The 17,445-nt window shown below is 44.1% G+C and overlaps 1 protein-coding gene across 3 annotated transcripts in view; it reads left to right on the forward strand.

Annotated features, from left to right (window-relative positions):
- pcnx2.L (pecanex 2 L homeolog) overlaps positions 1 to 17,445 on the forward strand; it is a 643,210-nt gene that overhangs the window by 431,094 nt on the left and 194,671 nt on the right. For all 3 annotated transcript variants that reach the window (XM_041562821.1, XM_041562822.1, XM_041562823.1), the window contains one exon: positions 17,298 to 17,407. In XM_041562821.1, coding sequence (XP_041418755.1) covers positions 17,298 to 17,407 — 110 coding nt within the window. The remainder of the gene's footprint in view (positions 1 to 17,297; positions 17,408 to 17,445) is intronic.

Below are 17,445 nucleotides of genomic sequence, written 5' to 3' on the forward strand. Positions count from 1 at the left end.
TAGCCCAGTGGCTGATGGACTTTTGCACCAGGTGGATCCAGCCTGCAGGAAAGACTGCAGATCAGGTAAAAGAGACTTATACCGCCAATGATTCACATACACTGTGTTGGCCAAACTGTATGACAAAGTTGTAAAAACTGGGGATAAAGTAATTGTACCTGAAAATGTAAATATTTTCCCAAATTTTGAATTGGGGTTGGGGTTGAAAGGTTTGTTAAACAGAACATACAAAAGTATACAAACAGGGGAGGGTTTGAAACAACTGATGAAACATAGGGAGTTAATAAGGGCTGTGTTTAACTGTGCTCATATAGTTCCCTGGGGTGGGCATTTTGGTAAAGGTCAAACCTTAGAGTGCATCCTTGCAAGGTTTTTCTGGCCAGGTGTCATGATGGAACAGTAAGTTCCAGCATAGAAAGGGTTAGGTTTTCCACTATCTCCCAATTCAATAAGCCTCCTTCTAGAATCCACATTGTGAGGAAACCTCACAGTAGGGGGTAATTCACAAATGCCCACTAAATGACATAAGGACAGACTGTCTGGCTAGGGGACTGAAAACATAATTATCATACCTAATAATATTGTAATATGGTAATATTGTTTTATGCTAATAACTTAAATATCATCTAATACAGATATAAATCATTGCACCCATTACTTACCTTATAGCTAGGAGTTCTCGAGGAGTCCAAACACGCCCATATTATTATGATCCCTCCCAGTGCTACCTGATATTCTGATAAGGCCAGAATAATATGTGTTGGTCTTGGGGTGTTTGGTCTCTTTGGAAAGAGAATTTAATTTCCTAACCGATATTCATAGTTTGATAATGTTGCTATATAAACATAAATATTTTAGGCTGGTTGAAAGATCTATGTATCCAGAATAGCCAGTTGTAAATTGGTGACCCACCCTCACCTTTCTCATTGGATGGGGGTGTGACCTCTCTCTTCCCAACCTGGATATTAAAGGGGACCCGTCACCCAAAAAAATGATTCGAAATCCTATTTTATCACATTAGTCAAGCAAAATGAACTTTAATTACACTATATAAATTATTTGAATCTTGTTTCCTTTAGTCTGGGAATTCATAATAATGGCAAGCGGACAGGAGCCATTTTGTAGACACTGTTTTTAAGACAAGACTTGCATCATCTCAGAATCTTGTTTGTGCACCAGAATGGGGGACCTGATGTCCATCCCCATGTCCTGGTTACACAATTAAATGGTAAAGAGAACAGGGGAATATGTGGAGAGCAGTGACATCTAAGAAGTGCTGAATGGAAAGTGAAAGTAATTGTCTGCCCCACCTTTATGCCACAGGCATAGAGGAGGGGCAGACAATATTTGATTGACAGCTGAGATTTTTAAATGAGCTTACAGCAGCTATGAATGCTTTAATAAAAAATAGAAATTGGATTTCATGTTTAATTTGAAAAGGACTTTTATTATACAGATTTTTGTGCCTGGGTGACAGGTCCACTTTAAGGGTCCAGACAACCTGGAAGATATATGCCTTTGGGGACCAAGCTGCTAGGGAGGTATATGTTATTTCTTCCATTCCCCTGGAACAGGACTCATATAAGATCCTTCTGTTGGTGATGTATGTAGGTTTCTGTATTTTTATCCTTTTTTATTTTATAACTGTTTGCTGCCTTGTATGTTATTTGTAATGGTATCTGATCTTTTTATATTTTATGCACTGTGCACTTTGGACTATTATATCTACAATTTAAAAGAGTTTGTCTTTCCTGCTCTAAATGAACCTTTGACCTGAAGAGAAGTGTGTATGTCAAATGTATGCTAACCCCTCTTGCTAGCTGGAAGGAAAGTTGTGAATGTTTGATCTTTTGTCTACGGGTGTGGGAGTTTTTGTGTCAACTGTTGATTGCCTTAACCTCAGGGGTGCTTTGCCAATGAGGCGAGTTGAGGCTGTCACCTCTAGTAAGTGTCAGAGTGTCAAGAGTCGGGTGTTTGCAGTCCTTAAACGTGGTGGTGGCAGCTTTGAAGTTTTGGCATGTTGGGACTGTTTGGGTGTGACTGCGTGTGAGTTCTGCACAGGTTAGCAAGGAACTGTGCGGGCCTATACAGTTGCATGTTGAGTTACGTGAGTCTGTGGTGGCGTGTGTGACAATTGGTGGCAAAAAGCAGTGGGATATTTTTATTTTTAGAGCATTAGTGCTTGGGTTATCTAATTTACCCTTACACTAAAGGACTGCATCCTTGCGAGGATAACTAGTGCATATTTTACTTTTGAAAAACATACAAGCAAACAGTTTCCCCTTTCCCCATTTTTCTTTTCTATCTTTTATTTTGCTAGTGTTGAGTAATATGGCAACCTTTTACAAAAGACAGAGCAAGGAAGCTCTTGTCGACCTCTGTGAGCAGAGAGGTATTGATACATTGTCTAAATCTAAGGAAATGCTAATTTGTTCATTGCTGGAGGATGATCAGGAACAGCAGAAATACACACCTGAGTTGGGGAACTCTATGGCTCAAGCTACCCCAGAGATGAACTCTGTCCCTGGATCCTTCCCGGGTGAGGATACCCACAGCAAAGCAGTACAGGGAGACGGGAATTCTGCCCTGCAACAAGCTCTAGAATTATTGGGCTCAGATGACCCCCAACTGCGTTTCCAGCTGATCCTCCAATATCAGCAGGCGGAAGCAGCAGAAAGGACAGCAGAAAGGGCCTATCCTGTCAAACAGAACTAATGGAGCACCAGCGCGACAGAAATTAACTTATAGAAGTCACTTTCCTTGTGCTGAGTTAAAGGGGGGAGATGTCATGATGGAACAGTAAATTACAGCATAGAAAGTGTTAGGTTTTCCACTTTCTCCCAATCCAATAAGCCTTCTTCTAGAATCCACATTGTGAGGAAACCTCACAGTAGGGGGTAATTCACAAATACCCACTAAATGACATAAGGACATACTGTCTGGTTAGGGGACTGAAAACACAATTGTCATTGTCATGTCCCAGCATGAGCTGTCATCATGTTGTTGCATTTCATTGCTCCCTTTGACTAACTCCCTCTGCTGGACACTTGCTGTAATTGTGTAAGGCCTTTCTGTATTTGTTCTGCACCTCCACATGGCTTTTGGCAGAACTGCATTTGGACTAATCAGGCTACCATACTCCCATCATGTGACCTAGAGCAGTGCCTTGTGGGAGCTAAGACTCCATTTTACAGACCATGCTGTGGAAGAAGCACACACAGTTTCATCTCTCCAAATAGTTGCACCAAATCACCTCCACAGCTGCCAGCACTCCCAGAGACATTGCTGCATAGACTTTTCATGCCAGCTAGCATTTGATGTTGCGTTTATATGCGTTTATATTGCACTGTTCATTGCAATCTATTTACCCTATTTTCTAGCACTCCAAGCTGGACAAAGATTCTCTTTCAGCACAACAACCAGGCCAACATGCTGCCCCTGAACCAAACCAAGGATGCCATACACCTCCAAAGGCCATCAGCAAGCTGCAATTACATCAGAGGGACCACACTGAGCAAAGTGATCCTGCTTACAGCACCTACTTCAGCCAGGCACCCAAGCCTTGGGCTAACCCTGCACCTGTCTCCTCAGCAGGGGTGCTTCGCCAATGAGGCAAGTTGAGGCTGTCGCCTCAGGTGGCAGTGCCCCACTAGGTACCAGGGGCAGCAAAAATGCTGCTCCTGGTGCTTTAGGATCGAATTTCTGGGGGGGGGGCAGCAGCAACTGCTGCTGCCTCGGGGAGGGGGGGGGGAGCAGCAACTGCTGCTGCCTCAGGAAGCGGAGGGGCCAGGATCACCCCTGCTCCTCAGCTATGTCACAGATCAGCCTAAAAGAGAACCTCCAGACAGGTATGACTACACAACACCTTCTCACTATTATACGCAACCACCTACCTATCCTGGTACTAACCAGGTCACAAACTTTGCCATGTTCTTTGCAGGGCGTGAGCTAATTACAAAGGGACTTGAAAAGTTGAATGACTGCCCAGAAGGCTTCAGAGCCTGGCGATCCTCCTTCCAAAACACTATCAAAGGCTTAGACCTTTCATACAGTGAGGAAATAGACCTCCTAATCAAATACCTAGGTACTGAGCATGCCAAAAGAATCAGGGTGATCAACATAAACCACCCAGAGACTGGTCTCAGAATGATCTGGCACAGACTTAATGAGTGCTATGGCTCAGCAGAGGTAGTAGAGGATGTACTTTTCAAAAGAATTGACAACTTCCCTAAAATATCTAATAAAGGTTACCAAAAACTTAGGGAACTAAGTGACCTGTTAATGGAGCTTCAGGTAGCCAAAGCTGAAGGGGACTTACCTGGACTTGCATTTCTTGACACATCCAGAGGTGTTACCCCCATAGTGCAAAATTTGCACTACAACTTACAAGAGCGGTGGATGGTACATGGGTCAAAATTCAAAGAAGTGCACAATATCCCATTTCATCCCTTCACTGTATTAATGGACTTTGTATACCAACAAGCCAAGATGAGAAATGACCCCAGTTTTGATTTCACTTTGCCACATGCCACACTTTCAGTACCTAATACTTGCAAAGCAGCAGTAACAGTACACAAAACTAATGCTTCCTCTTTAGATTCTTTTCACAGATCTGCAGAACCAGACAAGGCACAACGATCCTGGTAAGCACTGTCCTTTACACTAAATGCCTCAACCTTTTCTGAAATGCAGAGCCTTCAGAGAGAAGTCCATAGAAGACCACAAAGCCTACCTAAAGGAAAACAACATCTGCTACAAGTGCTGTTCATCAACATATCATCTTGCCAAGGACTGTCAGGTCAGTGTAAAATGCACAGAATGTGACAGCACACATCACAACACAGCTTTACATCCTGGGCCAGCCCCGTGGACTGTACCTTACACCAAGAGCGCCAGCAAGCATGGCGGGGAGGAAGATGACAGTGCCACAAACACAATAGAGGTCAGTTCTCATTGCCCAGAAATCTGCAACGGTGCCATAGGCGGCAGATCCTGCTCCAAAATTTGCCTGGTCAGAGTATACCCGACAGGCCAAACAGATAAAGGCATCAAGCTCTATGCAATCTTGGATGACCAAAGCAACAGATCTTTGGCCTGCCCAGCTTTCTTTGATGCATTTAATGTCAAGGGCCCAAACACTCCTTACTCTCTAAAAACATGTGCAGGAGTTATCGAGACAACAGGAAGAAGGGCATCCGGCTACCAAGTAGAGTCCATAGATGGAAAGGTATGTCTACCCTTACCAACTATAATTGAATGCAACCAGATCCCCGATAATAGATCTGAAATCCCTACACCGGACATAGCTAAGCACCAGGTACACTTGAAATGTATAATGCACTTAATCCTCGAACTTGACCCCAAAGCTCAGATAATGCTTCTCCTTGGGAGAGATATGTTACGGGTCCACAAAGCAAGGGACCAGATAAATGGCCCTCACAATGCACCTTACGCCCAGAAGCTAGATCTTGGATGGGTCATAATAGGAGACGCTTGCCTTGGAAGTGTACACAAACCAGTCTGTGTAAACAGCATGCTGACAAACACACTAGAAAACAGACACCCCTCGACTTTTCCACCATGCCACAGCCAGTTACTAATAAAGGAAAAACCTTACAGCACCAGCCTGGTAAACACACCCCCAAACATTTCTGATGATAATCTCACAGTGATCAAGATCATTTGGGATGCACAGTGTTCCAGAGAACAAAAGAGGATAACCAATTGGCAGTGTCTATTGAGGATAAACTCTTTCCAAAAATAACGAAACAAGAACTAGTTAACAACGATTCAAACAATTGGGTCGCCCCTCTACCTTTTAAGTTCAGAGATAGAAACCCTTCCAAAGACATCACAAAGTACCGTACGAGGGTGCACATCTTTGGCAACAGTCCTTCATCTGCAGTAGGGATGTAGCGAACGTCAGAAAAAAAGTTCGCGAACATATTCGCGAACTTGCGCAAAAATGCGAGCGGTTCGCGAACGGTTCGCGAACCCCATAGACTTCAATGGGAAGGCGAACTTTAACATCTAGAAAAGAAATTTCTGGCCAGAAAAATTATTTTAAAGTTGTTTAAAGGGTGCAACGACCTGGACAGTGGCATGCCAGAGGGGGATCAAGGGCAAAAATGTATCTGAAAAATCTGCCTGTGTGTGCTTGGAAGAGATAGTGTAGGGGGAGAGCTGTTAGTGATTTCAGGGACAGATGATAGTAAGTTTGCTGGCTAGTAATCTGCTTGATACTGCTCTGTATTGGAGGGACAGAAGTCTGCAGGGATTTGAGGGACATTTTAGCTTAGGTAGCTTTGCTGGCTAGTAATCTACTGTTCTCTTTAAACAACTGCCATACGTTGACCTTGTAGGCATTGTTTGCCCAGTTTTTTTGGACGCAGCCACTGAAGCACAGTTGCCATAAAAAATATGCCATATAAATGCTGAAAATAGTAATTTTTCGCCATACGTTGACCTTGTAGACATTGTTTGCCCAGTTTTTTTGGTTGCAGCCACTGAAGCACAGTTGCCAGAAAAAATATGCCATATAAATGCTGAAAATAGTCATTTTTTGCCATACGTTGACCTTGTAGGCATTGTTTGCCCAGTTTTTTTGGTCGCAGCCACTGAAGCACAGTTGCCAGAAAAAATATGCCATATAAATGCTGAAAATAGTAATTTTTTGCCATATACGTTGAGTCAACGTATGGCAAAAAATGACTATTTTCAGCATTTATATGGCATATTTTTTCTGGCCTCTGTGCTTCAGTGGCTGCGGCCAAAAAAACTGGGCAAACAATGCCTACAAGGTCAACGTCGTTGACCTTGTAGGCATTGTTTGCCCAGTTTTTTTGGCCGCAGCCACTGAAGCACAGAGGCCAGAAAAAATATGCCATATAAATGCTGAAAATAGTCATTTTTTTGGTCGCAGCCACTGAAGCACAGTTGCCAGAAAAATTATGCCATATAAATGCTGAAAATATGCATTTTTTTGGTTGCAGCCACTGAAGCACAGAGGCCAGAAAAATTATGCCATATAAATGCTGAAAATATGCATTTTTTTGGTTGCAGCCACTGAAGCACAGAGGCCAGAAAAATTATGCCATATAAATGCTGAAAATATGCATTTTTTTGGTCGCAGCCACTGAAGCACAGTTGCCAGAAAAATTATGCCATATAAATGCTGAAAATATGCATTTTTTTGGTTGCAGCCACTGAAGCACAGAGGCCAGAAAAATTATGCCATATAAATGCTGAAAATATAAATTTTTTTGGTTGCAGCCACTGAAGCACAGAGGCCAGAAAAATTATGCCATATAAATGCAGAAAATATGCATTTTTTTGGTCGCAGCCACTGAAGCACAGTTGCCAGAAAAATTATGCCATATAAATGCTGAAAATATAAATTTTTTTGGTTGCAGCCACTGAAGCACAGAGGCCAGAAAAATTATGCCATATAAATGCTGAAAATATGCATTTTTTTGGACGCAGCCACTGAAGCACAGTTGCCAGAAAAAATATGCCATATAAATGCTGAAAATAGTCATTTTTTGCCATACGTTGACCTTGTAGACATTGTTTGCCCAGTTTTTTTGGTTGCAGCCACTGAAGCACAGAGGCCAGAAAAATTAAACCAGTAGGGTTTGCACCCTAGTTTGTAACGGTGGCGGAGGGAGGAGGAGGACGCTAAAGGACAGCTGTGTGTGGAGTCATGAGGCTTGAAGAGAAGGACAGCTGCATAGAAGTCAGAACAAGTCTTCCGGCGTGCAGTAACCCTCCGAGATCCACCCCTCATTCATTTTAATAAAGGTCAGGTAATCGACACTTTTGTGACCTAGGCGAGTTCTCTTCTCAGTTACAATCCCTCCTGCTGCACTGAAGGTCCTTTCTGAGAGCACACTTGAGGCTGGGCAAGACAAGAGGTTCATGGCAAATTGTGACAGCTCTGGCCACAGATCAAGCCTGCGCACCCAGTAGTCCAGGGGTTCATCGCTCCTCAGAGTGTCGATATCTGCAGTTAATGCCAGGTAGTCCGCTACCTGCCGGTCGAGGCGTTCTTTGAGGGTGGATCCAGAAGGGTTGTGGCGCTGCCTTGGACAGAAAAACATTTGCATGTCTGACGTTACAGACTGGCCAAAGGGCTTTGTCCTTGCAGGTGTGCTCGTGGCAGGATTACTGGCACCTCTGCCCCTGGAATGTTGATGAGTTCCTGAAGTGACATCACCCTTAAAAGCATTGTACAACATGTTTTGCAGGCTGGTTTGTAAATGCCGCATCTTTTCGGACTTGTGGTATGTTGGTAACATTTCTGACACTTTATGCTTGTACCGAGGGTCTAGTAGCGTTGCGACCCAGTACAGGTCCTTCTCCTTAAGCCTCTTGATACGGGGGTCCTTCAACAGGCATGACAGCATGAAAGACCCCATTCTCACAAGGTTGGATGCAGAGCTATCCATCTCCGCTTCCTCATTATCAAGGACTGCATCATCCACGGTCTCCTCCCCCCAGCCACGTACAAGACCAGGGGTCCCCAAAAGGTCACCACTAGCCCCCTGGGAAGCCTGCTCCTGTTGGTCCTCCTCCTCCTCCTCCACAAAGCCACCTTCCTCCTCTGACTCCACTTCTGGCACCTCTCCCTGCGTTGCAGCAGGTGCCTGGGTTCGTTCTGGTGATTCCGACCAGAAATCGTGCGCTTCCAGCTCCTCGTCACGCTGGTCTACAGCCTCATCTGTCACTCGTCGCACGGCACGCTCCAGGAAGAAAGCGAAGGGTATTAGGTCGCTGATGGTGCCTTCGGTGCGACTGACCATATTTGTCACCTCTTCAAAAGGTCGCATGAGCCTGCAGGCATCGCGCATAAGCACCCAGTAACGGGGGAAAAAAATCCCCAGCTGTGCAGATCCAGTCCTACCACCCAGTTCAAAAAGGTACTCGTTGACGGCCCTTTGTTGTTGCAGCAGACGTTCCAACATAAGGAGCGTTGAATTCCAGCGAGTCTGGCTGTCAGAAATCAAACGCCTGACTGGCATGTTGTAGCGCTGCTGAATGTCAGCAAGGCATGCCATGGCTGTGTAGGAACGTCTGAAATGGGCCGACACCTTTCTGGACTGGGTGAGAACGTCCTGGAATCCTGGGTACTTGGAGAAAAAACGTTGGACTATTAAATTTAACACATGTGCCATGCAGGGCACATGTGTTAAATTGCCTAGTCTCAACGCTGCCAACAGATTGCTTCCATTGTCACACACCACTTTTCCGATCTGCAGTTGGTGTGGGGTCAGCCACCGATCGGCCTGTGACTGCAGAGATGACAGGAGTACAGATCCGGTATGGTTTTTGCTTTCCAGGCACGTCATCCCCAAGACAGCGTGACAACGGCGTACCTGGCACGTCGAATAGCCTAGGGGGAGCTGGGGGTGCACAGGTGTGGAGGAGGAGAAGGAGGACCCAGCAGCAGAGTAAGAAGAAGAAGAAGACGAGGTAGAGAGCGATGGAGGAGTAGAGGTGGTGGCAGAACCGCGTGCAATCCGTGGCGGTGACACCAACTCCACTGTTGTTGTTGAGCTACCCATTCCCTGCTTCCCAGCCATTACCAAGTTCACCCAGTGGGCAGTGTAGGTGACATACCTGCCCTGACCATGCTTGGAGGACCATGCGTCAGTAGTCATATGGACCTTTGGCCCCAACACTAAGTGACAGAGATGCGGTAACTTGGCTCTGCACATGTTGGTACAGGTGTGGTATTCCCTTTTTAGAAAAAAAATTGCGGCTGGGTACCTTCCACTGCGGTGTCCCAATTGCTACAAATTTGCGGAAGGCCTCAGAGTCCACCAGCTGGTATGGTAAAAGCTGGCGGGCTAAGAGTGCAGACAAGCCAGCTGTCAGACGCCGGGCAAGGGGGTGACAGTCAGACATTGGCTTCTTACGCTCAACATGGCCTTCACAGAAACTTGGCTGGTGGCAGATGACTGGGAATGGGAACAGGTGGTCAAGGTGGAAGGCGGAGTGGAGGGTGGTTCAGACGGGTCAAGGAGAGCAGAGGTAGAGCAGTAAGATGCTGGACCAGAAGGAGTGTGGCTTTTAGTTTGCCTGTTGCCTTTGAGGTGTTGCTCCCAAAGTGCTTTGTGCTTGCCGCTCATGTGCCTTCGCATAGAAGTTGTACCTATGTGGCTGTTGGGCTTACCAAGGCTCAGTTTCTGACTGCACTCATTGCAAATTACAATGCTTTTGTCAGAGGCACACACATTAAAAAAATCCCACACTGCTGACTTTTTGGAAGTGTGCGATCTGGCGGTAACAGTAGAAGTTGGCGGCATTGGCGGCAATGGCGGGTGCGTTGGCCGGCTGAACACAGGTGCCGATACATGTTGTTGCCCTACTGATCCCTGCGGGCTGTCCTCCCTGCTTCTTCTAAGTCTTATTCTCCTACTGCCTCTCTGACTCTCCGTCTCTCCATCTGAACTACCCTCCTCTTGCTCTCTTCTACTAGGCACCCACAAAACATCAATCTCCTCATCATCATTCTCCTCAGATGCATCAATTTCTTCTGACACATCACAGAAGGAAGCAGCAGCGGGGACCTCCTCCTCATCACTCATTATGTCCATCTCTATCGTGTTCTCTGCCAGAATTAAATCTGGTGTAAGGTCCTCATCTCCTTCATCTTCTTCTGGCAATAATGGTTGCGCATTACTCAGTTCAAGAAACTCATGGGAAAATAACTCCTCTGACCCCAGTGAAGAAGGGGCACCGGTGGTGGAGGAAGTGTTACGTGGGGTGGCCATAGCAGTGGAGGATGAGGAGGATGTTGTGGTAAAGTTAGAAACGGTAGAGGATGGGGTGTGCTGTGTAAGCCAGTCAACTACCTCTTCAGCATTTTGGGAGTTCAGGGTCATTGGCTTTTTAAAACTGGGCAATTTGCTAGGGCCACAGGATTGCATAGCAGCACGGCCCCTAGCACGGCCTCTGCGTGGCGGCCTGCCTTTGCCTGGCATTATTTTTAAAAAAACAACAACAACAACAAAAACTCAGTTGGTTTTTCTGGAAACGATAATACACACAGCTAGATGGCGGGTTGAAGAAAACAGTGTGCAAATAATGCCTACAAGGTCAACGTATACACTACTACAGCGGTGGATACGGATTACGTAAAATATATGAATGCTGCTTGAAAAAAAGTAACTCAAGTGGTTTTTCTAGAGACGATAATATTATCAATATTTAGACAAAATGTGAACAAGCTCACACAGCTAGATGGCGGGTTGAAGAAAACAGTGTGCAAATAATGCCTACAAGGTCAACGTATACACTACTACAGCGGTGGATACGGATTACGTAAAATATATTATGGCTGCTTGAAAAAGTCACTCCGGTGTTTTTCTGGAGACGGTAATATTATGGATATTTAGACAGAATGTGAACAAGGTCACACAGCTAGATGGCGGGTTGAAGAAAACAGTGTGCAAATAATGCCTACAAGGTCAACGTATACACTACTACAGCGGTGGATACGGATTACGTAAAATATATTATGGCTGCTTGAAAAAAGTCACTCCGGTGTTTTTTCTGGAGACGGTAATATTATGGATATTTAGACAGAATGTGAACAAGGTCACACAGCTAGATGGCGGGTTGAAGAAAACAGTGTGCAAATAATGCCTACAAGGTCAACGTATACACTACTACAGCGGTGGATACGGATTACGTAAAATATATGAATGCTGCTTGAAAAAAGTCACTCCGGTGTTTTTTCTGGAGACGGTAATATTATGGATATTTAGACAGAATGTGAACAAGGTCACACAGCTAGATGGCGGGTTGAAGAAAACAGTGTGCAAATAATGCCTACAAGGTCAACGTATACACTACTACAGCGGTGGATACGGATTACGTAAAATATATGAATGCTGCTTGAAAAAAGTCACTCCGGTGTTTTTTCTGGAGACGGTAATATTATGGATATTTAGACAGAATGTGAACAAGGTCACACAGCTAGATGGCGGGTTGAAGAAAACAGTGTGCAAATAATGCCTACAAGGTCAACGTATACACTACTACAGCGGTGGATACGGATTACGTAAAATATATGAATGCTGCTTGAAAAAAGTCACTCCGGTGTTTTTTCTGGAGACGGTAATATTATGGATATTTAGACAGAATGTGAACAAGGTCACACAGCTAGATGGCGGGTTGAAGAAAACAGTGTGCAAATAATGCCTACAGGGCAAATAATGCCTAAAAGGTCAACTTATACACTACTACAGCGGTAGTAAAATAAAAAAAAGTAAAATAAAAAAAAATGAATATTAAAAAAAAAAATTAAAGTTGGTGCTGCTGAACTACTAGGAGCAGCAGATTAGCACACCAGTCCCACTCCCCAACACTGCTAGACTAATAGCACTGGGCTCTTATAGTAGTAGTAGTAGTAGTAGTAAAACAACAAAAAAATAAATAAAAGCAGTCCTTACAAGGACTACTGTTATTGCAGCAGTCAGCAGATGAGATCAGAAGCAGGACAGCTGCCCACTGCAGCTACATACAGAGCACTGCAGTAGAAGGTAGATTACTAGCCAGCAAAGCTACCTAAGCTTAAATGTCCCTCAAACCCCTGCAGACTTCTGTCCCTCCAATAACAGAGCAGTATCAAAACGATTACTAGCCAGCAAACTTTCAACTGTCCCTGAAATCACTAACAGGCAGCAGCTCTCTCCCTACACTATCTCTTCAGCACACACAGGCAGAGTGAAAAAACGCTGCAGGGCTTCGGTTTTTATAGGGAAGGGGAGTGGTCCAGGGGAGAGCTTCCTGATTGGCTGCCATGTACCTGCTGGTCTGGGGTGAGAGGGCAAAAAAAAGCGCCAACAATGGCGAACCCAAAATGGCGAACGTCGCGCGACGTTCGCGAACTTCCGGCGAGCGCGAACACCCGATGTTCGCGCGAACAAGTTCGCCGGCGAACAGTTCGCGACATCTCTAATCTGCAGTTGCGATCCACGGACTCGGACACTCTGCTCAAGAAAGTGAGGTAGAGTATGGGTCAGATGTCAGGCAATTAGTAGAAAAAGACTTCCATGCAGATAACTGCTTAAAATCGCTACCTTCAAGCGAAGCTGCAATCAGTCTTCTCAAAAGAGCGCAGGAAGCACTCGCTTGCTACAACCTCAGGCCTCACAAAATAGCTTCTAACAACAAAGTAATGATGGAAGCCTTCTCTTCACAAGACCATTCAAATGATCTAAGAGACATAGACTTGAGAGCTGACTCTTTACTCGTGCAACGGAGCCTCTGGCTTCTGTGGGACTTAAAGTCTGATACCTTTGCCTTCCAAGTAAACAGAGAAGCGAAACCCTTCACTCGCAAAGGTGTTCTGGCCACAATAAATAGCCTGTGTGATCCTTCAGGATTCACTGCTCCTGTCACCATACTAGGTAAAGCACTTCTAAGAAACTTAACCCTTGAAACTTGTGATTGGGACACCCCACTAGCTCCTGACAAAAAGACTTTTTGACAGAATGGAGAAGTTCTCTAGCAACTTTTTCCAACCTTTGTGTTATACGCCCATATGCTCCAATACCTTCTACAGAGGTATAAAGCCAAAAACTTTGTGTCCTCTGATGCTTCTGTCAAAGCCATATCTGCTGTAGCATACTTCAAAACTGTGGACAACTATAGACAGTCACATTACATTTGTTATGGGTAAGGCAAAACTGGCACCAATTCCTGAACACACTATACCCAGACTAGAACTCTGTTCTGCCGTTCTAGCTATAGAGCTAGCTGAGCACATCACAACTGAGACAGGCATAGAGCTCAAATAGACTGTATTCTATATGGACTACAACTCAGCATACCACGCTGTTATAGCAAGTCAGCTCAAAGACACAACTTGGCTCACAGAACCGACATCCTTTTGCATCACAAGAAACAAACCTGTCCCTAAAGACAACACTCTGAGAAAGCATGACCCATTCCTTGTCCAAACTAGCCCATTAAGAGTAGGAGGCCATCTTGTGAACACCTTCTGGGACAAATGGAGAAAGCAATACATCTCCACTTCTCAGCCACTTTGCAAATGGCAAACTACCAATCCAAACCTCAAACCTAACGATGTTGTTCTGTTGAAAGACTGTCAGTAACAGAGGAATGAATGGTCCTTGGGTCTTGTCACCAAAACACTTTCTTGAGGTCAAAACCTCCAAACAAAGGAAAACAAAATTGTTCCCTTCTGAACTGACTTTACTTGTCCCTTGAGGAATAAAGTGGTGGCATCTATAGATACCAGACGGTGAGTGTCATGTCCCAGCATGAGCTGTCATCATGTTGTTGTATTTCATTGCTCCCTTTGACTAACTCCCTCTGCTGGACACTTGCTGTTATTTCGCAAGGCCTTTCTGTATTTGTTCTGCACCTCCACATGGCTTATGGCAGAACTGCATTTGGACTAATCAGGCTACATACTCCCATCATGTGACCTAGAGCAGTGCCTTGTCGGAGCTAAGACTCCATTTTACAGACCGCACACACAGTTTCATCTCTCCTCACGGTAGCATCGCTGGTAAGCAAATAGTTGCACCAAATCCCCTCCACAGCTGCCAGCACTCCCAGAGACATTGCTGCATAGACTTTCATGCCAGCTAGCATTTCATGTTGCGTTTATATGCATATGCGTTTATATTGCACTATTCAATGCAATCTATTTACCCTATTTTCTGTTATTTGTTACAGTTTCACCTATTCCCCTTTGCTATCCAGTAAAATCTACAGACTTCAGTTCACAGTCTCTTTATTGGAGTGTGGGGAGGTTTAGCTAAATGTTGAACTACACACTGCCCCAGGGTAATACGTAGGGAGGACAGAACAATCATACCTAATAATATTGTAATATGGTAATATTGTTTTATGCTAATAACTTAAATATCATCTAATACAGATATAAATCATTGCACCCATTACTTACCTTATAGCTAGGACTTCTTGAGGAGTACAAACATGCACACATTATTATGATCCCTCCCAGTGTTACCTGATATTCTGATAAGGCCAGAATAATATGTGTTGGTCTTGGGGTGTTTGGTCTCTATGGAAAGAGAATTAAATTTCCTACCTGATATTCATAGTTTCATAATGTTGCTATACAACCACAAATAGTTTAGGCTGGTTGAAAGATCTATGTATCCAGAATAGCCAGTTGTAAATTGGTGACCCGCCCTCACCTTTCTCATTGGATGGGGGTGTGACCCCTGTTCCCAACCTGGATATTAAGGGTCCAGACAACCGGGAAGATATATGCCTTTGTGGACCAAGTTGCTTGGAAGGTATATGTTGTTATTTCTTCCTTTCCCCCGGAACAGGGCTCATATAAGATCCTTCTGTAGGTGATGTATGTAGGTTTCTGTATTTTTATCCCTTTTTATTTTATAATAATGCCTTGTATGTTATTTGTAATTGTAGCTATTCTTTTTATATTTTATGCACTGTCCACTTTGGACTATTAAATCTACAATTTAAAAGAGTTTGTCTTTGCTGCTCTAAACGAACCTTTGACCTGAAGAGAAGTGTGTATGTCCAATGTATGCTAACCCCTCTTGCTAATTGGAAGGAAAGTTGTGCATGTTTGATCCTTTGTCTACGGGTGTGGGAGTGTGTCGACTGTTGATTGCCTTAACCTGTTTGCTGGAGTGAATGTCATATTGCTTAGCTAGTAAGCATAGTGGGATAAGCCTCTAGTAAGTGTCAGAGTGTCAAGAGTCGGGTGCTTGTGGTCCTTAAGTGCGGTGGTGGCAGCTTTGAAGTTTTGGCATGTTGGGACTGTTTGGGTGTGACTGTGTGTGAGTTCTGCATGGGTTATCAAGGAACTGTGTGGGCCTTTACAGTTGCATGCTGTGTCACGTGAGTCTGTGGTAGCGTGCGTGACACCAGGTATTTACAGAAATGTAAATATGTATTGTACTGCATGCCCAGATTGCTAGTCACCCAGCCAAAAAGAACCAAAACCTAATTTTTTATTAAATGTCCTCACTGGTTTGGGTTTGGGCTCATATCTTCCCACCAGTAAAGGTGCAAGAAGTCCCCAGGTATCTGGGGGTCAGCAGCCCACACTTAGGGGGAAATGCATGAGCTCTCCAACCTTCTTTTCTTTAGGGTCAAATTTGTTTTTCCCAGACAAAGGTTGAGGCGTCAGGCTTCAGCTGCGGAAGTCAAGGCCTCCAGTAAACAGGGGAGGTATGTAGCAGAGTGTGGTGCTACTGACTGACCAGCTGAGTCTGATTGGCCTCAGATGACTAATCAGCACTCCAAAACCCAGGCTGGTCAGCCTCTAGAGAATCTCTAGCTGGGAGACAGGGAAAGAGTGTCTAGGATCTTGACACAAAGGATCCTATGTGTCTGTGCACACACAGTCACCGTGTCACTGTAATTGCACTGCCTTTTTGTTGTATTAAACTTATACTGCTGCCAAAAGCCAAAAGTTATTTTTTTGTACCTGTTGCTGCTGGCTGAAATTAAGCCATTTTTCTTTAAGAGACTTTTACTGTCCTGACGCTATGAGAACATATCATAGTTTTATTATTTTAATTTCATTCTTCTGTAGAGTGTAAAGCATGTTGCAGACATACTGTAGTTGTCTGTCCAATTTAAATAAAAGGCATTCTGGCTTATAGCTGCAGCTTTAAATAACTGACTACGTTTGTGATCAATTTTGCCATGAACTGACACAGGGGAAAAAGCTTGAATTAATAATGCTCTGATACAAATCAATAACAGCTTTCATCTATGAAGTATTTGAGTCACTGTTCAGTAAGCTTTCTGAATTTAAAACAAATGCTTTATGGTGAATTCTATTTATTTCCCCTTTAGGTTGATTACATGACTTAAAGGAGAATGAAAGGCATGAACAATTGCACCTGGAGAGGCCTCCCACCCCTCTCCCAAACCACACCAATCCACTACCCATTTTCATTATCTGAGAAAAATGAGTGAATTTATACAGCCTATGATTTACACTGCCTTTTATTTAATATAATCACCACTGGAGAGGCTTTCTGCTCTTCCCCCCAACTGCACCACTGCCCTGCTCAATCAACTCTTGCAAACTTCGGCAAGTCTATTGAAGTTAAACTGGACCTGGCTTTGGGAGTGGGAAAGGCGTCTCCCTTAGGGCTAGCCATTTTTAATAATTCCTTATGTTCTCCTTTAAGGAATTCATCTTGCTCAAAACAGTAATGGAGGCATCTTTGTAATCTGTAATATGTTTCTGTGTATTTGAACTTTTAAATTAAGTAAATCTTTTTTTATTCCAATCTTATCAGGAGCCCTGGGATATTCGACACACCCCATCACTTTTTTCTGCTTTTTGTGGTCTTTTAATTGCACTTTCATATCATTTAAGTCGACAAAGTAGTGATCCAACGGTTCTAATGTAAGTTCTGCTGCTTGCTTTTTCCTATATTTTAAGTA

Source organism: Xenopus laevis, chromosome 5L (assembly GCF_017654675.1).
Source record: "Xenopus laevis strain J_2021 chromosome 5L, Xenopus_laevis_v10.1, whole genome shotgun sequence".
Classification (NCBI taxonomy): Eukaryota; Metazoa; Chordata; class Amphibia; order Anura; family Pipidae; genus Xenopus; species Xenopus laevis.